This window comes from Fringilla coelebs (genome assembly GCF_963513975.1).
Source record: "Fringilla coelebs genome assembly, chromosome: 9".
Lineage (NCBI taxonomy): Eukaryota > Metazoa > Chordata > Aves > Passeriformes > Fringillidae > Fringilla > Fringilla coelebs.
Genome location: NC_140067.1, coordinates 6,321,653 through 6,345,604, shown reverse-complemented (window position 1 = coordinate 6,345,604; position 23,952 = coordinate 6,321,653). Strand labels below are relative to the sequence as shown.

The 23,952-nt window shown below is 36.6% G+C and overlaps 1 protein-coding gene across 2 annotated transcripts in view; it reads right to left on the bottom strand.

The window, feature by feature from the left end:
* The window catches only part of FAF1 (Fas associated factor 1), a 152,893-nt gene that overhangs the window by 67,832 nt on the left and 61,109 nt on the right, over positions 1-23,952 (bottom strand). For both annotated transcript variants that reach the window (XM_084211147.1, XM_084211148.1), the window contains one exon: positions 3,518-3,604. In XM_084211147.1, the coding sequence (XP_084067273.1) occupies positions 3,518-3,604 (87 nt within the window). The remainder of the gene's footprint in view (positions 1-3,517; positions 3,605-23,952) is intronic.

The window sequence follows — 23,952 nt, the reverse complement described above, 5'->3', positions numbered from 1 at the left end:
TTTAATAGCCCAGAATTCTCTACTAAATTCATCTAAGGAATGTCAACCCCATCTGCTCCAGCCACCACGGAAGGGAAGGTGGTGCTGTTCCCAGGGGATAAAGGTGGTTGTGTTCCCAAGGGATGATGCAGACCCTCAACGCGTCAGTGGCAACACGCTTGTCCTGCCTGACTGTTCAGCCCCACAGCAGAGAAACTCGTCAGTGTGCACCTACAGCTGCCTGAGCAAGATTCCAGTGGCTCCCCTACACCAAGAAGCAGAGGAGTTACCTGATGTGAAATGAGGACTGAAGGTCTTGGCCAACTGCAGCACTGTGGGAACAGAGCGTTCCTGGCAGCAGGGGGAGCTTGGATGCTGAGCTCCCCTGGATGGGATCCACGTGCCAGGGCACAGTTACAACACCAGACACTTCATCTTCTGCTTCTGCCTCTCTCCCCTTTCCCCTCCTCAAACCTCACCCTAGAACTTTTACATCTTTTTGATGCAGAAATACGTTCCATTTTGACAAGCTCACTGTTGTTACTTACAACGCAGCAGATTTCTCACTGCTGTGCTGAAATGACTTAAAACAATGAACCAATTGAAAAAAAACCTGTAGCTTAAATACCAAGAACAAAAAGCAGTAAGAAAACAACCTCCCTCCTTCTTCCTCTACTGGGTTTTGTTCTATGATACCAAAAAACCACTGAAACGTCACAGACAACAACTCATTCTACTGAAATAAATCAAAACCCAGTGACTTCATGGGGAAAAAAGAGTTTTAACACTAATATGTAAAACTAACACCCAAAGAGTCACCCATACATATAAATAAAATCACAATGCTTCCATGTAAAACCTGTAACTAAAATATCACCTTCAGCCCATCTGAGATCTTTTTTTTACAGTGATCATATTTGCTCATTCCACGTGACACGTGTGGTAATTACCAGTGGAAGTCTAGAAAATCGGCCAATAGAGAAAAAAAAAAGGAATGAATTTCAGAAATTTTACTAAATTATTCTGGCATCCTCTCATCTTTCAAACTCTGCAATGCTAAGATTGTTATAAAATCCAAAATAAAAACTGAGAAGATATTGTGAGTGTGTTTAAAGTAAATTAAAATTATGGTTTTTGGTTTTCTAGGATTATTTTCAAGACTTCACTGTATCACTTGATGCTATATGTGCAAAAATAGCTAAGTTAACATTTTGAATATATTTAAGTTTTACTTATGTAAATGCATTTAAAAAAAAGAGAATGAGTTAAAACTCATCCATTTACCTTGAACTTTAATGAGCAGAACAGATATAATTTGTGGCATTAAAGTTATTCAGGCTCAATAAAAGCTAAAACTTGTCCCTGCTGAACGGTGAAATGAGATTTGCACGGCCTGTGTACGCCTTGTTTCCCACAATCAAACTGTCACAGCACAAAAACATTCTCCTGCATGGGGAGGTTTTGATACCCATTTCCCTGGTGAAAGTGGGAGAAAGATCTGAAAGAGTTATTGACAATTCATACAGTATCCCATATTCCATTAGGTAGTACAAGCAGAGAACATATCTTAACTCTGAAGGGAGATGAAGCAACAATGTTTTAAATTACTATTGACTCCACTAAATTTCCTGATAATGTCAGAAGACTGTAGTCTGGCAGGTTCATAAGAGACTCAAGATGATACAGGAATCCAATTATGCCAAGTCTATTTAGTTGTCCTGTTTGCTAAGCCAAAGGTTAACGAGAACTGCACTGAAAAAACCTCCTGTGGTATTACAAAGTATTTCTTATGCTGCATAACATGCAAATGAAAAAGTATTTTAATCAAGTCTTTCTTTAACTCCTTAATTGCAATGGGGTACCCTATAAGACAGCAAATTAAAAACTCATGATGGAAAAAGTGATCTTAAAAATTTGTCACTGAACTCAAGAGATCATGATTAATTACTCAAGTAATTATTACCGAATATTTCTAATTTGGGGAAAAAAAAAAGTTCAGATCACAGGAGCATAGATAGTCATTGCTATCATTAAATCTTTATAAATAGTAAGCTACAGCCTCTAATTTTAGACAGAAATTAATTGTATTTTTGTTGGCAACACACTCCAGTCTGTTTACACAGCTGACAAGTTCCAGCGCCACCAGACTCGAGCAGTGAGCCTTGAGGACTCGTCTGCTTCAGAGCAGACTCAACATTCACCAATTTCATTAAAAATGAAAAGGGAAAAAATTCACCTGCAACAATGTCACTTGTAAAAAAAGACTTAAAGCAGATTCATGAGTTTTGCATATGTGAGGTATCCTATTCAGAAGAAAAGGAGGGGAAAACTACACAAAAACCTAACAGCTGTGGGAAAACAGATTAGAAGTGTTGAGTTTCCAATTTTTTTGGGGGCTAATGTAAACTAATAAAATGTTCAAATGGATCCACATTTCAGAGCCTGTAATTACCACATGACACCATTCTGTTATTTCAGACCTTGCTCAGATATGCCCTTGCATACATGGACTGAGATTCACCCACCTTTCTCAAACTTAAATACTGTTTCTGCAAACACCACCACAGATACACTTTACAAGTACACTGGAAATTCAGATAGCTTTTGCCTTTTGGCTTTTTTTTTAATTGGCATAAATCCTTGACTCAGAGCAAAAAAAGGAGCAGTCATATTCAAAGAGCAATTCTTCCTTTACAAGAGAGCAGAAATGGACAGGAAAGTAATGCACGGCAGATAATGGCAATATGTAAGAAAGCAAACTCCAAATCCATTTTCACTTTGTAGAATGATCAAGTTCAATAAAAACTTAATTTTTCTACATTTTTATCAGGTCACAAAATCTACATACAACATAACTACATAATTATATCAATCTTTTAGGCATTTTTTTAGTGGATTGGTTGGGTTTTTTCCTAAAGAAAGGCAGACCTCACTAGCTGGCACTGGAAACATACTAGCAGAAGGAAACTGAAAGACATGCTGTAAAACACATTGTAAGGATGACCCTGCAAGGAAGCAAGTCTAATATCTAATGCAGGTAAGTCCCACAATTTCATGAATTTTTGGGCAATTCTGAGTCACTAGATTCTGTCACTGGTGGTGACCCCTCACTGATTTCAGCAGGAACAATTCCTGCTCTGAAGTCAGGCAGAGGCTTGAGCATGAGCCGGATGAGCTAATGTATTGTGAAAAATATCTAGATGTGCCCTCAGAGCACACATAAAAATCAGGAATTTTGGCCTGAAGTTCAATCTCTCAATAGATTTCAACTTCCAAAATGCTGTGCAGCTCTGCTTCAGTCTAGATCACTGAAATGGGACATGAATCATGCACTGAATCTGATTCACAGGAATCATATCCCTGAGCTGCAGGCACCCAAACCTTGAGCATTTCTGTCTTCCACGCCAGCACTCTGAGTGTGTGTGATGTTACAGTGATGCATAAGAGACAGTAAATGCTACAGAGTGATTCCAATCAAAAATCCATGTAAAATCAGCCTTTTCTAGGCAGGAATGAGATGAGAAGCCAAGGAACTCACTGAGTCATCTGTGGCAGAAGAAGGCCAACCTTCCCACACCTGGTGACGGACAGGGATACTGGTCAGGTCATACACATTCCTCTTCACCTGGAAAAAAATAAAAATAAATCAGAACTTGCTCCAAGAACCCATTAAACTAAAAGATATTAAGGCAGATGGATAATATTTGACTTAAAGCAAATCACAAGGCTACTCCAAAAATCGTCCTTTGATGCCTTCTTTAGATTTTCACTTGTTCACTTGTCAACAGGAAACAAACAGCAATTAATTGTGCTCTAACTTCTGCTATGAGAATTACTAAAACTTCCATGAACTGAAAAAAATTCAATTTATTATATTATAGCTGTCAGCAGGAAAAGATCTTTGAGCTAGCACCTCGCCTGCAGTCTAGTGCACTAACCCTGAGTTAACAACTTTTTCTGAATAGAAAAATATTTTGCAACAAATCAGAAAGAAAGCTGAAATTTGCCAAAATGGTAGATGCTAACATAATCCATTTAGGTAAAGGTTTCATATTCCAGAAATGGATGAAAGATGATTCTACAGTACCATTCTTAGGAAGAGAATAGAGTAAGAGGGGTATTTTATATCATTTGATCCTACCTATTAATCAGTAGTTGACAGATCTTCAGCACTGAAGCACAGTTGAGGTTTGACTCCATGGCAAAGTAATATAAACATATGTAAAGTACATATGCTCCCTCTAAAAATTGTCATTTATTTTTAGTACAGGATGTATAAGAAACATCTGGCAATAGATTTTCATCTAAAAATATTTTTTGCATAATGAAATAGCAACAAAACTCTTTCCCTGGATCATCTTTAGAAACAAATGCTCCATGGATCCTTTCTTTGAAATTCTGCACAACAATAAATGGATGAAGAATACATCTGCAGACATGAAGCAGTGAAACAATTGTTCTAATCACTGTAAAGATCCCAGGGAGGGTGAGGACAAGGCAGAGATTTCCACACATAGTATTCCTCACAAATGTTGATTTGGGCCACATTCTTCAAAACATTCTTAATGCCACAGTCACAAAGTTGTCAATAAATATCCACAACTGAGAAAACTCAGGGCATACTGAGATCCAACCCAAAGCACAAGTGCTCTTACTGTATTTTCAGATCTTCCCTTCCACGATTGTTGCTTTTTCTCATTATTTTTAGTACTAGCAGTTATTTCATGCTAAAAAAGTGCCCCTTAGGAAAAACTGTGAAGCATTGTCTCATTTCTGGACAGATTTAATACACAGGCTATGCAGATAAAAATTTCAATACCATAAGTTTAAAGCTTTCTGAATATAAATATTCTGCACAGGTCACTGTCTTAGAATCATTAAGATATCTCTCCATTTTTTTCTAAAACTGGTAAATTACATGTACACATGATAACCTTTATGTTAATATTAGTTTTGTTCAGGAGTTTTTGCAGGGTGACTGACCTGGGAACTATGCTTCAATTAAAAAAACCCAAAAATTACAACCATATTTTAACTAAAAGAATTGGAACAAGAACACAGAGTCTTTAAGACACAGGATACTGAAGTATTTATTAGCAATTCAAGTGGACTTCATTTTAGTGCTTCCTCATAGTGTCCTTGGTGGCTTTGTAAAGAAACATTCCTTCATACTGACCCCACAACAACCCAAAATGTAACAATCCTGACCTGTGTGATCACAAGGCCACAGTTCTTGCTGGTTTCATTTTCTTGCATTAAAAACCAGGATAAACTGTCCCTGTAAAATATTTGTTTTCCAGCTACACAGCAGAAATAGTATTATTTTCACAAAATAAAACTCCGAAGTGCACTATTTTTAAATAACAAGTGAAACTTATTTACAGAAACATGAGATCAATAGGACTACATAATATTGTTTTCAAAAAGCCTTCAGAAGTAAAAATAAATAACTCGGAAGTCACATTCCTCAAATTCCCTTTTAATTCCAAAGCACAACAGAAAGGCATTATGAAAAAAACAGTATTTCCCTTCTTTCATTAACTCATCTGTAACTGCACTGAATTCAATAACATTCCTCTGCTATTCTAAGCTTGAAAGGCATGCTCGGGGTAAAGTGTTATGTTGGTATAAAGCACAATGCCAGACTGATGTGCTGGACAAAAGTGATCAAAGTTGAAGTAATTTTAGCCAAGGCACAAGTATTCTGCTGCATTATTCTAGCAGAATGACATCTGTTGAGCAACTCGTCGCAGAATAAACCAGTTGTTCTAGGCAGGCCTGGCGGGGTAGGGGACCATGTAAGACTGATTAGAGTAATGTTTGATTAAACAAACTGCTTGAGTTAAGATCATAACTGGATTTGGAATTCATGCCAAAGTAGTCCTCTTTCAAACAACAAGCCACAATCAATTATTTAAGATAAAATAAGCTTGCTTTTAAATAATGATTGGATTTTTGGTTTCTTTGATAATTAGAATAATGTTACGAAAGCAGGCTGTAAAATGTTTTAGAGATTAGAATATTTACCAGTTGAGTATAGAAAACCCCTTTTCTTCATTAACTGACCTAATTTATGAAAGCAGATTGTAAAATGTTTAAGAGATTAGAATATTTACCAGTTGAGTATAGAAAACCCCTTTTCTTCATTAACTGACTTAATTTTAGTTTAAAGTGAAAAACTCCATGAGGAGGAAAAAGTTCTAAAGATTTCTATAAAGCAGAACTGTGAACTGCTCCTCCACTGGGTCAATAAAAATCTACAGCCACACTCTTCACACAACTGAAAAAAGTTAGCCCAGCAAATGGACAAAGTCTGTGTTAAGGATTTTACTTATAAATTCACTTGGCATTGAGAGGAGGACTGAAAGCAAACTCTAAATTGCAGTGCCATCCACTGAGCTACATTTATTGGCAAACTTTTTGGTCTTGCACTTTTGATCAGTTTGAAATACAAATTGGTGGCATTGTCTTTGTGCAGTCCAGAATGTCTTTTCATAATGTTCAGATGCCATGGTGACTGGCACATTACTATGGCAGCCACCCCTCAGATTATCATCTCCAGAATATAAGAGATCATTTAAAAACATTAAAGGCACATCTATTTGGTTTCACTACTCAGCTGTAAACAGTATCAATACAACCATTTAAATTAAATTAAAAAAAAAGAAAAAATAGCCCATATATTTCAGAGGCAGTCTTACTTGGAAAATTATGTGTAATTCCTGCATAATGCCCTGCCTTGCTGTTATACATTGATGCTGAGAAACCATGTGAAGTTTTACCTTCAGCTCATTTTCACTAGTTTTAAATGGAGTTAAAATATTAAACAACTTCTAACATTTTAAGAAAACCCATATGTCAGAGCAGCCAACACACTCAGAAAATTTCCCAGACAGAGGCAGAACGTTACCTTCCAATCTTTCACTGGTTTCTTTAAACAGATGAACATGTTGCTTTGAAAGTAAGGTTAAACACAAAAGATACACTTTGTTTGCAGATATGAAGCTAATCCAACATTGAAAGTCCTGCCACATTCATATCAGTAAGGATAAAGTGAAGCAAAATGTACCACAGGGCAAAAAGTCTGTACCAGGTACTGTGATGACAACGACCCTCTGGTGATTGCACTCAGCAGGAATAAGTAGCTATTTTCTCATCTCTGAATTAGAAAAATCTAAAACCTACTCTCAAAAAACAAAGACCTAACACTTAATAAATTATTTTTAAAAATAAATTCATGCTGAATCATCAAAGAACTGTCATGCCTGAATCTGTATCTTTGAATCACAACAAATCACAACAAAGTTTAACAGTAGTTTCCCTCAGGCTGTTTTCAGCTTATGCAGGTACAAAGTTAAGTGAAATAATGTACATAATGAACTTTTGTTAGTCTTATTATTAAATATAATTTATGCAAAGCTGTAAATTGGCTGAGATGCTAAAGACTGTTCCAGGCACATAGGCAGCATGAAAGACAGTGCAAAAATGAGTGCATGAAAGGCAGACAAAAGGAGCAATAAAGTCAGAGGACTGTGAGGAATGTGGAATGTGAGTTGGGGGATGTAGGGAAATGAGATCAGATGCAGACAGTCCAAGGTTGCATGGGGCACTGATGGTACAGCAGAAATCTTGACTTTGACATTGGAACAGAGAAGAAGTCAAAACAAGTAACCAAAATTTTTAGGGGACAGCAATGAAATGGATGGGGCAGTGCCAGGAAGAACTCCAAAGCAAGCAGAAGCATTCTGGTGAAGAAAGATGGAAAGAAAGGAGGCAAACCCAGCTGAATTGATAGGCTTAAAGATTATAAATTAAAGCCTTTAACACCTCTGCCAGGCAAAATTCCAACAGATAGAAAAGAGCACTGGGAATCTGGCAGGAATAGATGGGAAGCAGGGGCAGAACCAACCAAGTTCCTAAGCACGGAGAAGCATCAAAGGTTATTATGGTGAATTTGAAAAGATCATGATGTTATCAACAGCTCTGAGCAAATATTGGTTAGATAAAAGGGTGATTTCAGTTAATTGTGGACTAATGAGAATTATTGAAAATACAGAGATGCAAAACTAGAGAGAAGGAATCTCTGAATCAGCACCTCTGCCACAACCTATTGCAATAGATTTGGTCCAGGATAACAGAAAACACAAGACACAAACTGAAGAAGTTAGGAAGGAAAATGACAAACCAAAACAAGTAATCCATATTTCAAATGTTGTCATAGCAAAGAAAAAGGATTTTGCATTTTATCAGGAAAAGGATATCATGAGCCAAAGGAAAAACTGAATTTCTTAACTTTAAAAGTAATTTTTAGCCAGCTACCCACAGGTAGGATATATTCACATATAGTAAAGCAGTGCAGTGTGAGCCACCACTAACACCCAAACCAGAACTCTCAGGTTACTCTACCCAAGACTCATTTAAGGGGAAGGTTCTTAGTCAGCTCCACTCACAATTTTGCTTGTGTTCTTATATTTCCAGTACATAAACCAACAAACTATACTACAACATAAAAAAAAACCAAAGGCTATTTAAATAATCAAATTTTAATTTTAGTTAAAGTTTTATTTTAGAAATAATTGTGCAATTCTAAAGACATCAAATTATAACCTGCCTGTCCTTCTAGCAGCTGACTCAAGTTTAAATTACAGAATGCTTCCAATTAATGAATTAAGATGTTAGGATTGGGCTATTTTTAAATAACAGCATCTGTTTCTCACAGATTTTATACCACTGAAAGTCTCTAAGGAAGACTCACTATGCTGTTTACATTTACACATATTCAATTCACTCTGTTGTAATCTAAAGGAAAAAAAATACACTTCCAATGTAAATATTTAAAATCTATACTGAATGCAGAAAAAACCCTCACCTGCCCAAGCCTGTCAGCAAAAGTCAGCCATGATTCAGCATTTTTATAAAATGCACAGGAACTCCACTGTGTGTATTACTAAAATACATTTTCTAATTAATTTTTTATTCCAATTACAATTGGAATTACAATTTTTGGTTTTATTATCTCTGAAAATATTCAAGTCTGCATTTATTAAGTTTTCCCACTTAGTAGGCTAAAGCTTAGAAACCTTGTTTCTTGTTTAATGCAGAACAGAAATGCATTCTATTCTAACATAATTGATTTTAATCCAATGTTCCAAAACACACTGCTTGCTTATTCTATTATGACGAGTAAAACAGAAACAAATAAAAGCACCAAAACATACATAGCTCATGAAAGTAGGACTCTCTTCCCTCTCAGGACTGTTTAATTTTCAAATTAAAAGCTATATACAATTTCAGGCCTTCCCAAAGGGTCCTATGAGAACCTGAATGTCCATTGTACATCAGCCACATACAAAGCAGAATTTATCAGTGAGTTACAACACACACACACAAAACCAGTAGAAATTTTTATGCCAAGTTTTTGTGTACCATTTACCTAAAATTAAATATATTTCATGTACAGAAATGCCACTAATGCATCCAACTTTAAAGTGTATGGAACAGTGGTTGAACCCAAATAAACCCAGTTTAAACTATGCCAAAAATGAGTTGCATTGCACTGTAATATTCAGTAAATACTGGGCCAGTATCTTCATTAAAAAGTTTGGTGAAATTGTTCCAATTAAATCAGATGTGGAAAATAATGTGCAATTTTTGGGTGACATTTTGCTGATAAGAGTTCAAAAAAAGAAGATTATATAATATTAAACAGGGAGCAAATCTATTTTCTGATGTTTCAAATTCCAATTTAGAAGAGAGTTTGAAGTGCATGAATTTTGCCTGTCATGGTTGAAAAGGTGGAGTAAGAACTTCACGTACCTAGAGATTAAATGAATATTTTAATGTAAACACTACGTTCAGTTTGAGAGAGAAGGAGAAACTGGTAACTACTTTGACAGACTAAGGTAAGTAAATGCAAAGTTAATGTATTGCTTGGCTGTTATGAACTTAAAAATGGGAGAGGGAGGAAAACTTTCAGGAGAAAGAATCTGAAAGCAGACAGTAACCTTAACAGAGAGACGATTCACCAAAGCAGTTTAGTAAAAACATCTCATTTGGGAAAGTAAGGCACTAAATATGAGGCACAAGCACCACTTCCACAAAGGAATGAGGATTCTTTACTCCCCAGCCAAGCACCAACAGCCTCACTCCCCAGATTCACATCCATCATAATGTGTCATCAAACTAAAGCCAAAAAATCCCTATTAACTCTACTTAATTTATATAAATTCTTGATGACTACAGCTACTCCAAATAACTTCCGTGAAATACTACTGGCAAACTTTAAATGTCCTAAATTCAGAAAATAAACTGGTTTTTCCTTAGCTAGCTGGCTGTGCTCTGTCCCCTTGTCCTACAGCTGAGACACACTTTCCATGACACCACCTACTCACCTCACAGCCTCACTGAGCAACTGGATTTCTGAGCTGTAACACTCATCCAGATAATTTTTGACATTTTTGTCAACCAGGAGTTATCAGAACTGCATCCAGTTTGGGAATGACCAGGTTATTTAAAAATTCATTATGTGTAATAACACCTAAGATTCATTACACTTCGTAAGTTTTTGTAAAGAAGTGTTTGGCAGTTTCCTTTCAGCAATAGAAATAATATTGTGAATAAATTATTTTAATAGATTTCACAATTACTCAGAATTCATTATCCCCTATTTCATTAATTTGAGCTTGTATTTTAAACCTCTTTTAAACCAACCCTTCTTGGATGTAATTTGACCTTTTTAATGGATCTGTGCCAAGTGTATATCTCACCATTACAACCTACAATAAAATGGCTCATTAGTTAATATTAGTATAATTTTGGTTAAAACCTGCAAATTTTGAAACAGAAAATAAAAGTAAGGCTACAGCTAAACTTTACTGAATCTTCTGATGTGTGAACTGATTGCCTCATGCAATACATATATACATGTGTGTGTTTATATATATACATACTTACAACACAATCTGAAGACATGGATGCCCCAAGCATGAGATGTTCCCTCAAATACTTAGCAAGACCTCAGCTTCCTGTCCAGACAATTTTGAGAATTGATCTGAGCTCTCTTCAAGCTACCAGATGCTACTTTTTGCCACTGCTTTGGATCAGCCTTTTCATGAGCTGATGTTAAGGTGGCAAATGTTAAGTACATTTACAATGGTGCATTATACACTATATTAAAATTCTATATACAGCTGTCTGGCTGTCTTTAAAATGTGAGTTTAGTTCTCAATGCCTCAGTTTTCTGACAGCATACATGCATGTTTTAATTCTGTAAAATAAAGAAACCCCTTTGCTGATCTCCACCTTTAAATCCCTAAAATCAGCCATCCTTCTAGGGCAGCATTATTGCTAAATGCAAGGTACAATCTTCTGAACTTGATGCTGAAGTTCCAGGGTGCTGCTATATGGCCTGCACTGTGCAAAGGTTCAGCTCACATAATTATTATTATTCATTGCTTGTAGTGCCTAGGAGACCTAATTGTGATAATCCCCTCTGAACTTTAAACTGCATGACCCTTTGATTTTTTTAATAGAAGGTTAAAAGAAGAAACAAATTCCTATAGAAGGAGAAGGGAAAACACATTCTTAAGAAATTGGGGCAAGAGACATGAGTATTTTTTAAAAAATCATTTTAGCAGCACACAAGCATGAGCTTGAAATGGGGTATGAAAGAACTAAGAGTGTGAGCTAGCTGTGACATTAGAGATTGAAAGGAAGATGTGATTAGGGTTAAAAGAGATCAAACAACAAAGACTTACTGCCAAAACAATTTTACAAATTTATTTGAAAACGCCTCAAACACTTCTACTAACAAAATAAAACTACTGATAATACCTGAAGTTTGCTTGCTTGTTTGATTGTTTGACATGCACTGACACAGAAAAGACACATTTTGAAGTCCTAGTTGGTTTTTCCATTCAGAAGGAATGGTCATTTGAGAAAATACCACTTCTTAGCTTCCTAAATGACCCAAGGTTTACCTCACCTCTATGCACATGATGAAAGACAAAAGGCAACTGTTCCTCAGGCATCCATTACCACATCACCATCAACAGGCAAAACATTCAGTTGCAATATGAAGGGTAAATACAGTTTCTAATATTTTTACCCCTAAAGTCCCAATTCCAGTTGATTTTATGTCCTGAAATGTCCAGAGATTGCCAAACACCTTGACACGTACTGATCATGAAGTTAAGTATGTGCCAAGAGCATTAACTTTGATCCAAGCTATTCAAGATTGGTATGAAACCACAATTTCAACTATTAAATCCACATTCTGTCCATCCTGACATCTTTCAGACTTACCAGAAGATACTAACTCCACTGGGTAATGGTAAAGTATGAATTAAAGCTGGGAAGATAAAATCTCCATGCCAGGTGGGGCCTGGTCCCAGCCTGTCCACATCACTTGTGCATTTATTCAGTTACCAACTGTCATGGATATAGTCAGGCTCCCACTGAAAAGGGCATTAAAGATTGTTTCTAGGGTCTGAATCATCACTGGAAATAAAAGAGAGAGTCAATGTGACTCTTGCAGTGGAAAGATCTGTTACCTTTTCACAGCTGTCATGTTCAGAACAAAAGAAAAATTTATTCAGATATATTTCTAGTCAAACATCCTCATCTTCATTTAAAAAGCACCTGGGCTGCAACAGCCCAAGTGTAATAAATCCATAAACTGGTCTTTGGTCACTTCCCTGCTTGGGAATATTCAGGGGTTTCAAAAGTAATCACTCAAACCAAGGAATGGTAGAACAAATGGTCATTTTAGGAACTAGTAAGGAGTAGAATGGAAGTTACTGTTTAATCATAGTAAAGAGCACCATTTAGATACATGCAGGAGGGAAAGGGAGAAAAAACCAAAACCCAACCAAAAACCTCCCACTTACAAGTTTTTTCTCACTTTGGTTCAAAGAGAGAAGGAATCCTATCACCTCCCCCAAATCTCAGACTATGACTCCAAGAAATACTCTCCTGAACACATTTCACTGATTAACAGTGTCTTCCACTCCTACCCAACTACATTTCAAAATAGAAACTGATTCAGTTTCAGTCTTAAAAAATGCATAAGCCACATTTGCTTCAGAGCAATCCTTATTTTAAGTAATAAGCCTACTCATTTTGGTGTAAGAAAGAGAACATCACAAAAGCAGTATTTTCTTCTCTGTTTTTACTTGTTCTCTAGAAAATCAGTAAAATCAACTTTTGGGAGAGTCCATATTTTCTTTCTTCTAGAGACAACATGAAATCTATTCCAAATTTTTGTAAATGGTCAATAATTATAAAATATTCAGAAATTTGCACATTATATGAAAAACAGTTAAATCTATCAACTTTGAGAAGCTAAGCACTGCTGTCATGCAGAGAGTTGGGAAGCACCTTCACATACAGAAATTCTCCAATACCTCTAACTTCAGTGTTTTACTTCTCTCTTCCCTCCACTTTTACACTTAAAGGTCACAGCAAACCTGCTGCTTAGTAAGGAGAGCTGGGCAGACTCACCCTGCAGCCCTTTTATTCCTCGGGCCAGCACACAAGGTGCATCTAGAAAGGAAGATGAGCCACAGATATAAAATGTCTTGTGCATTACATTAATTTCCCAAAGCAAAAATTCAGTGCAAGGTGCATTTTCTCTGAAGACTCTGATATTACCACCATAAAAAGAGAGGATGGGTCATCCAGAAACCCATCAGTAACTCAAGTGCTGACTTCCCTGGCTCATTCAGTTGTTGGTATCAGTGAAAGCTGTGTAGGAAGTCAGCTCTAAAGTAAACTGTGACATCTTTTCTCAGTCACTGTAACTATGAATTTAATACATTCTTTGATGTGGTTGCATTGGAATAGGTATTCTATTCATGTTATTCTGAATTCAAGTTAAACTATAAAACAATGTTCATTGAGCTGTCAGTCAAATTTCTACTAACAAAAACATTTCTGGGTACTTCCTCCATTTCATCATTGTGTCTACCAAATCAAAACTTCTTTAGGGGTTTTTATATTGATAATATTCAGAAATAAATTGAAAATGATTTCTGCTTTAACAGTGGAAAAGAATTGCTGACAAACCTTCACAGTGGGTTTTAAGAATATTAACATACACACATCAATTACAAATACAGTTACTAACACTGCTGCATTTAAGGTATATGCATGTAAGGTGCAGATGATTCTATTAGCAGCTCTCCTATATACATACACATTTTTAGAAAGAGAATTCAGTCTATTAAGCAATTCACTAACAAAGCTATTCCTTAGCTCATCCCTGCCATAACCTGCTCTATTCAGAAACATATGGGAAAAGACATTAAATAACCAGTGAAAACCACGGACTTCTGGTATTAGTGCTACACATTGCATACCCCTATTCATTATTCCACCTCCCTTGTTTAATCTATCATTAAGACTCAGTGACCCTACACTAAATTTAAAGCAGATCCTTCCTTCCTCCCATGCCTAAATTCACATACTTTTCTAGTTGGGGATGCCCTCAAGTATTAGCCACTCTACAGGGTTTCTCTAATCTCAGCTCTGAACTATGTTGTGCTATAGAAGCAAGAAATTGCTGGTTTACATCTTTAACTATGGAATCTTCCACCCAAAAAATCCCCTCCTTTACTTAATAAGATAGAGGAAAATCTTTCATGTAGAACATATTTAACATGTTTAAAAATTATATATTTTCCTCTTTATGATGTAGAATAAAAGTTATAAAGAATATTATTTTAAAACACTGCTTCCCTGAACTTGTGTCACAAATATAATTGCATTGGAAACAACTTTAAAGCTTTCAAAAGTTTATTGTTACATCATAGAAAAGCTAGATCTTTATTTGTATCCAAAGTCAATATGAAACAGTTTTCTAATAAATTTTTAAAAAATAAAGCAAGAGGATGACCAAATACCAGATATTAGACTTGCTTTTGTTTTTTAACATAGGAACTAAAAATATACAGCAATATGAAAACTTCTATCTCTCTCTTTTAACTGACAGGTTTCAGTGTAACAGTAATGGCAGCACAGGTAAAAACATACCATGAGTTTTCTGAATGAGGGACAGCAATCTTTATTGTTGCCATCTATAGCATTTGCCAACTGTAGCCCTGCCTTCCTTCCTCTTCCACAATAAAGTGAACATTGATCTGCACCACAATTTAAAAAATTAAAGACACTAAGACTGTGAGTGAAGCAGAGATTAAATTCCATTGAGTTAACAAAATGAGTCATGCAAAGGTACAATCCAAATACAGCTTTTTATGTCTACCAAAAGAAGCCATACAAATTTGTTTTGGTTTCCTGAGTAATACTACTTTTAGTGTATTTAAAAATGTTTAACCACATTTCCTCAAAAAATAGAATTAAGTTGAAAAAAGTAGCTGCAACCTGGCCAAATAGCCCAATCTGCATCCTCTCTGGCTCTTCTTTCTTTCCTTAAAGTCTTTTCCCCAAACAAGTCAGTACTTGAACAATCACATATGAGTCATATGTACTTGTAGAATACAAAGTTGATGGGAAAAGCAAATTAGTAAGGTTCAAATTGTCAGGTTATCAGATAACAGAAAAATATTAGCAACAGTTAAAATAAACACACTAAGCCAAGAGCAACACTAGAAAACCTGAAGTCTAAGTTCTACACAGGTGCAGACATGGGAAGGTGAAGGGAAAGTGTTACTGGAGAGTGAAAATAAACAGTAACTGTGAAATCTATAGATCAATTTGAAGACAAAAATTATCTGGAAGCCTCTCAAGTGAGGAACTTTTCTTTACAAACAGCAAGACTTTATGAAGAAAAGAAGTGCTGCTAAGGCCCCACTCCTGCAACCTCTGGTTCAGGCATTTTTCCTGAACTGGATTGGCTTCCAGACATGGACTGCCTAAATCAAAAATGTAAGTAGTTTACAATATTGAAGTGAACAATATTGAAAGCACATTTTCCTTTAGAATTCCAAAATGTTAAAAGAAAACTACATTATCTTGTTCCTCTGAGAGGAGTGCACAGCTGAATCTCTCTCAATGCAACAAGTTTATTTGCTGCATCTTCAACAGCAGCCACCTTCATGAATAGTCTGCTCTGAGTGACCCAGAAACACACAAAGCTCTTCCATGATGGAAGAGTCACTGCTTTTTGAATATACTACTAAATGCAATTTCATTAGTGTTTGACCAAAACACTACAGGAGTTACCTCTTCTGCAGATTGCAGTCACAAAGTCCACCATTCATCTGCTGCAGAACAACAGAAAACTAAATGATTGCTTCAGTAAATGGGCTAATATAAAGCTATTCTGACCATTTCACTATTCTATTGTGCAAACTTGTCATCTCACTGAAATGGAAAGATCTGAATAAAGGGTAATTTAATTAATTAAACATATGAATTGTTTTCTCCTCACTTTTCTGTCCTACCTTGACATGCAATTCTCTATCTATTAAATAAGCAGTAAATACTATTCCATTTAATGAAAAAAAGTTAAATTATAGATTTGTGAATCTCAGCAACTCATTTTCCCCAAAACACCTCCAATACTGCACAGAATTAACATCAGAATTCCTTGATCTAAAATAAAACTAGAAACTATGTAATACAAAACAGGATTCACAGACAACAAATATTAAGATCTGAAAAGATCTATTCAGCTCAAATTAACACATTCCTATAAATCAAAGCAAAATTCATCCTCACGTTCATTCCTGTTACAGAATTGTCACCTCAACAGCCAATAAAAAGAAAGAACTAATGAGATATTTCAGTATCTCCCAAAGAAATATTTTCAGCTCTGTTTTTCTTTTAAGTGCTTGAAAGGAAAAGAGTAATGAATTGCTCCCACACAGTCTTTTTATTATTCTGTTATAGCAACAAGAGAGTTACACCGAGTCTTTATCTTTCACATAGTCCCAGATATTTTTTTTTTGTCTCACTGCAACAATGACAAAGGAAGCAGACCAAGAAGAACAGTTATTTATCAGCACCAGGGAGGTGCTGCTAGAAGCAGCAAATGTCCTTGTTTCTACTAATGGCTAACAGGGTGAGATGACAGATTTATTGGGTAACTAAGTGACATCTGAGAGCTCTGCACTAATATCCAGACAGCAATCCAATATACCTTGGAAATAAGTTTCCACAACAGACAAGGATCTAGACTTCTACCAAAAACCAGGTCATTCAGCTGTATCCTGTGGAGTTTCCAGGACTACTTCTCTCTTTTAGGATGAACATCCCCTGCTGGAGACAAGCAAGCATCCTCTACCCCTGGAATCATCCACATTCATCAACAGGACCATGGATTTGAGATGGGGAAGAAAAATCTGTTAAACTCCAGCAGTAACAAGCTGGAAACTTGAGGAAAGAACTGAGATTTCACTGGTTACTCACCTGCACAGAGAGTGTGCCCTGGACCTAAAGTGTTTCAAACAGGACAGTGAAATCCTAATCACTTCTCTGATGATCTACAGGAGAATACTTAGAAGAGAATTAATTAGAGGCACATCCAACAAATCAATCTATGTAACAGTCAGGCTAAAGAGACTTAAGGACTTGAATAGATTTATTAGCACTTTTTTTGTTGTATGTGGAAATAGATCAGCCTTGAGTAACCACAACCTGGACAGTTTTGAAGATATCCTCCCAGGTCGCTGCTTAGAAATTTTCCAAATCAACGGGACACATGACCCTTAGGCACTCACACAGATGCATAAGAAGAGAATTGGCCTTTCCTGACAGGCCAAAGAAAGAGAGAAGTCAGGAGTCTGATCACTTATTAAAGTGTGATCACCACCATGACACTGTGGTGTGTGAGGCTTAAGCACACAAATACCAATATCAATTATCAATTCCCAAGAGCAGCTGAAAAACATTTCATAAAGAGCTTGTGATCCTGCCAGTGAGCTGGCACTTACCCACCAACCATCAGAAAAGGGTCAGAAAGCCCTTTGGCTGGATGTATCCCCCTTCTGGATGTATCCAGTCACATGGAAGGCATGACTGATGACAATAAATCTGGTGAATTTATGCTGCAGACTTGTGTTTTTAAGTAACACATGCAAGAACAGGAGCCCTGTCTCAATAAGAACCAAGGAAGTTGAGTTACAATGTCCATAGACAGGGATCTGGCACAGAATGATCTCCTCCAGCAGTAAAACCAGCTCAGTAACATTAAAACTCTTCACTTGAATGCAAAAATAAAGGCTTTTGGACACTCTGTTTTAAAGGTAAGCATCATCATCTGATTTTGGATATTTCAGATAGTTTCTGTAAAATCCTCTTCCTTGAAATAAGAGGCCATTACTAAAGCCCAATAGAGGAGAAGTCCCAGAAAAGGTCTGCCTGCAGATGTGTCATGAAAACAAATTCCTGACAAGTAGCAGGAAAACACATGGCAGGGATGGCAGAAAGCCAAGAGGAAGCTAAGAGCTGCCTGTCATGGTGTCACAATGACAGGCACTTCAAATTGTGATTCCAGAGCAGGAGAAATGGCTGGAATCTGTCACCAAAGCTATGGAGAAAATGGAGAGATGAGATTGGAAGGGAATTTCCAAAATTTTCAAAACTGCTTGACAGTATGGACTGAGAGATCAGCTATTAAATGGAAGTTCAACTATGGTGGCTTTGGCAGTGATGACAACCCAAGGACTCTAGCATGATTTGCAAGGAAGCTGTGGAAGCAGGAAGTCATTCAAAGACATCGGCAGTTAGTTCTGCCACACATCTCTGACCTTGCTGCAGACTCTGCAAGCATGGAATCAGCCTATGCCTGAAGAAAAACCCTCAGTCACTCACTGAAATTCAAAAGTTCAGTTATGTAAGTGATGAAAAAAAATCCTGTTTGTAGCTTTTGGTATAGAAGTAATGTCAGAGAAACAGGAAGCTTCTGGTTTCATCACCACCTCTTTGAGACTGATATTCCAGGTCTGATCCTTGGAAATAGGTCATTAAAAGACAAGAATCTGGGATGGAGATTTTGAGGATATGCTAATGTCACATTATCTTAAAAATGCTCACAATTGCATGAGAGACATTAGCCTTGGAAAAGATGTAAAATTAACCTGAAAGAAAGCTGCAATGCCATCCAAATGAACAAGATGAACAGTAGAAATTACAACCTTACCCTTTTGTTTTTCAGTATCTGCCTCTGATTCAGAAGATCTTAAGGCATTTTTACCAAGCAGGGATAGAGGAGGATAGAAATGCACATTTCAGAGTAAAAACTGTGTAGAAATACTTGCAAATTAGATGCCTCCTTTTACTTTCATCAGAGCTTTCCTTTCAAAAAAGAATCAATAAAGCTTCAGAAGAGTAAATCATGTGCAGTTTGTTCTTCCTGCATCAGCATCAGTGCCAATTAAATTCTGAACCTTAAATCTTTATTGTTTCCTATTAGCTGCTAACTAGAAGGAACACAGTGATTTTCTGAGATCCCAGGCTGAGACTTGCCACAGCAGCAGTTAGGAAAAAAAAAATGATCTTGTTTTGACTTGTCTGCTGGGTAAACTTGACATTGAAGCTACACGGTGGAAAATAAATACATAATACCAAGATGTTAATTTTACAGCAACACTTAACTCTTGTGACCACAATTAACACTCAGGGAGGGGAAAAAAAAAAAAGCCATTGACAGGTCTGCCTGGCTCCTGCTTCTGCACTGCTTCCCAGGCTCCCTCTCAGCAGTGGCTCAGCTCCTGCACAAGCCAGGCTGGCACTGACCCCAGGGGCTGCCTTCAAAGCAGCACGAGGGGAGGATGAGGGGAGCAGGATGACAGGGAGGTAAAAGCAGCTGTCAAATGACATTGACTCCCAGCTAGGAGCCAAAACAGAAGCCTAAGAGCAAAGGGCTGCTGAGAACAGCTCATCCTCTCCTCCTCCCTCTCCCACCCTCAAGCTCTGGGAACACCTCAAGAGGAGGGCAAGACATGAGTTCCAGAGAACAACAGTTTTGTGGGAACTACCTCTCATTTCTGAGGCAGGATTGGCCCTAGGATCATGATTCTACAAGGTCTTCATTTGTTATAAAATGACCAAAATGGTGCATTTGGGGAATAAAGCTACGTTTGTTTTGCATCAGCATTGCTCCAAATCCCTCACTCCCCTCCCTGAGAGCACAGAGCCACTCTTGCAACACTGAACTCCTCCAAAATACCATGAACCTCATGATATGAGTATTCTTATATTTTTTCTAGATCAGTGTCATTTATCATTAGAGAAAGAACTAAAAAGAAAACCCCAACAAGTCATAATTTTAACAGTGGAAGAACACAGATAGCTTGGTAGAGAAATTAATAGTGTGAGCATGCTTCTATTTATGATAGGAATACTAAACTTTCTAGTAATTTCTAATGTATCAAGGTATTACTTTCTAGCAATTCCTTATACTACACTTAAATTGCCAAGCAGTCAAAGAAGAAAGTGCAAAATAGACTTTTCTTCATCCTATTCCAATGCATTACAGTAAGCTGGCAATTGATTCACAAATGGGAGAACAAAAGTATGCAAGGAATTAAGAGCTTTTAAAAAGCCTGAGAAGCTTTTTTATTTTTTTTTTTGTCTGTGGAACCATCCAAAGTCAAAGGATGGATCCAAAGTCCTTTTGGTTGAAGAAGAAAATGATCATGGAAAGAAATCCCTGAGGGGACACTAAAACCTTGAAGAACAAGCCAGCTTTTTTTACTTACTCATAATGTAATAAAGATAACAATTTGCTACATGAAATCAATAAAGACTGTGAAATCAAAATGTCAGCCTCAAGAAAGGCCAGCTAACTACTGACCAAACCCAATCAGATTCAAGGCCATAAATGCCTATCAAACCTTAATAATTAAGTAATAAATCCCTTTAAATCAATATATTTGGAAGACTAATTCAAAATTACTTAAGAAACAGATAACGCTCAGAATTAAAATACAGAGCACATAATATGTAAACACCAAGCACAAAAGTTTATTAATTGTTATATACTTCTCATGTATTTGCACTACACTCATATTTCAAATGCAAATATTAATTTGGAGAGAAATACCTACTGTATATGCACACACTGAAACAGTTTGCTCAGCTATACTGCATCAATGGTTGTTTGACAAGTTATAGCATCACAAGCTGCTCATTTACATATTCAGCTACTCTCTCTGGTTTTTCCTTGAGAATAAATTAATAAAACAGATCCATACTAAAAGCTTCTCCTCTGAACCACAAGGATACTCTTAGTTATGCAAATTCAGTGTATAAAATTTATACCAACAAAATGACATCAAAAATGTAAAACTAATTCCTTTCTAAATCCTAAGAATGTGTAATATTTTTAACTATGACAATTAACACCTGCAATAAAAATTTAGTTGATAGAAAGAATTTCCATTACATAGGCAGATAATAATTAGTGAAAATTCAGTCTCTGAAATATTAACATGCACTATACTGACACACAAGCACAGCTTTCAGGTATAATTCAACACACAAGCATTCTGCAAAAAAAAGCATAAAAAGAACAATACTTTAAAGGTTTCTGACTTACAGCATTTTTTTCTGTATTGCATTGTAAGGAGAAAATAGTACTTAGAAAAGTTAGGCCAGATATTGATATTTTATTTGAACAAGTAGAAATGAAGAAATTCATAAAAGCTGTTTTCATTACAATTCAATAAAAGAGGAGATGAAAGGCAGAAATAAGAAAGCAGTACAAAAGAAAACATGTATGTGAGCGACCAAAAAAATTAAAGAAACAGAAAAAAAAAACCCCAAACTTAAAAAGATTTTAAAAAAAGAGAAAAAGACACTGTTTACTAAACAAAAAAAGGACGTATAGAGTTAAAAATTCAGTTGGGCGAGTGTCAGATTTTCTAAGTCATATCTGAGTGATCCTAGATCTGACCTAAAAACTGACACAAGACAAAAGACACAAAACGAGAACTGAAATTGATTTTCACTTCTCATCTGATACCAATGTCATGAGACAACAGATGCTTATTTCAGAGTATGCTAAAATTATCCTCTACTTCAAACAGTTTGCACTTAGTCTACAGAACAAACATTTAATCTCCAAGTTTTATGGTTCCTCTCTTCAAACTGATCTTAAGAAAGAAAATCAACAAAACACAATGCTAATGTGTTCTCTAAGGGGAAAATTGTTTCTTTTTTGGGTATTTAAAAAGCTTGTCTTACTGCTCATAGTGATTCTTTGCATGGCTACTCTGCAGTGAGTTGAAAACACCCACATGCATTTTTGACTCAATCATTCATTTATTTGTTCCTATTCAAGAAGAATTCCATCACCTCTGTCTACAAAATTATTTTTTAAATACACTGTTTCTGCTACAATGGAGGCTTCCCAATGCTGCAGGATTTGAAAATACTGATTTGCACCAAGGGACTGATGTAAATCCAGCCCCTGTAAAATGGAATTGCATTGGTGTTTCACTTCAAACACACACTCCTACTCTTAAACCTCCCACCTGCCCAACTTACTGCACACTTCAGCTTAGAGGATGAAACACTCTGAGCAGGCAAACCAATTAGTATTAAGAGCAAAGTGAAACAGAACATGCACAATTCTGAGATTTCAATTAATAAAATGGACACTGTTAAAATGCCAAAATAGATAACTATCAGAGATCTTTCCCATAGATAGGTTTTCTCTGCAGACCTCTTATTGCACTGTCCTCTGTGCTAATGCAGCCACAGCTGTGAACTGCAACTTGGTCTGTGGGAAGATTTAAGGAGGAGTTTCATCTCAGTCTATTGCTCTTAGCTCACCAAAAAAGAAACTTCCAGCTCACCCCAAACCTCAAAGAATGATCCAGAGAATTTATGTATTTTCCACTGGCCTCACAAGAGCCATCCTTGAAAAATTAATATGGACCTGCCTGGCTTGGCAGTCTACCTCCTGGGGCAGGGGGAGAAGTTTCACTGTATTGCTTTGTACTGCCAAAAAAGTGTCCTCTTCCACTCTTCTGTTATTGCTTTTTGTGAATATCAGAGCTTCTCCATTTTGTTTGCCTTAGTCCTGGCCTAGGCTGCCCTGTGGTCAGAGCTCTCAGCTGCAGTCTGGTCTTTTCTCTGCCAGCCCAAGGTCAATGCAAAGAATAAAAAAGAGCCAAGACCTTTTAAGCAGAGTGGGTGAAAGAGACTGTTAGTTATAGGTGAAATTGTCAACACACAAAACCCTCTGCAGATTAATCCAAGCACTTCTTACACTCCCCACTTTTGAATTATTCAGGAATAAGTCCTTCTTACCTTAAAAGAGGAACTTTGTGAGCAAGTGCAAACAGAAGTTCATGCAAGACACAGAGGGGAGATGTTGAACTGAAATTCAGCTTACAGTTACAGAGAAATTAATAACAGGACACAAACACAGCTCACAATGTTTCTTAAATAAGAGTCACTGTGTTACAGTTGCTGAGTTCAGTAAAAGGTAGCTTGCCAACAAAAATGAGTGAAATAAGACCAAAATAAAACCTTTCTGTTTCTCCTAAAAGAAATTGCAGATATTTGGGGTTCACAGCCCTGATGCTGTTAACAAAATAACTGGAATTAAGTCTGTCCTTGGGTTGTTGGGGTTGGAGTAAGGTATGCACAGCTCTGCCTTGTGATACCAGACAGACAGACTTACTGCTATTTTATTAGTACACATTTGTAAGAAGATCTCTCTTACATGGAAATTATAGAAAAATAGCAAAAACTCCTTGCTCTTTCTATTCCTGTTTCCCTTTTTTTTTTTTTTCTTTAATTGATTATTTGTTTCTAATATTGCAAAGATCCTCAGCTAGTTTGTACTTCCAAATTACATCATAATTTCCAAGAGATGTACTGGGCATTAGACATACCAGATAACTACTACAGGATAGGATCACCTTCCTGGGGATGAAGGAGGGGGGAGAGTTAAGGTCTTGGTACATCTGTTGTTTACACCTCCCTCCCCACTTCTCTCCACTTCCCATTAATCAGTTTGACCAAAAAAGTCCTGCCTTCTAACCAAACCTAAACCTTTTT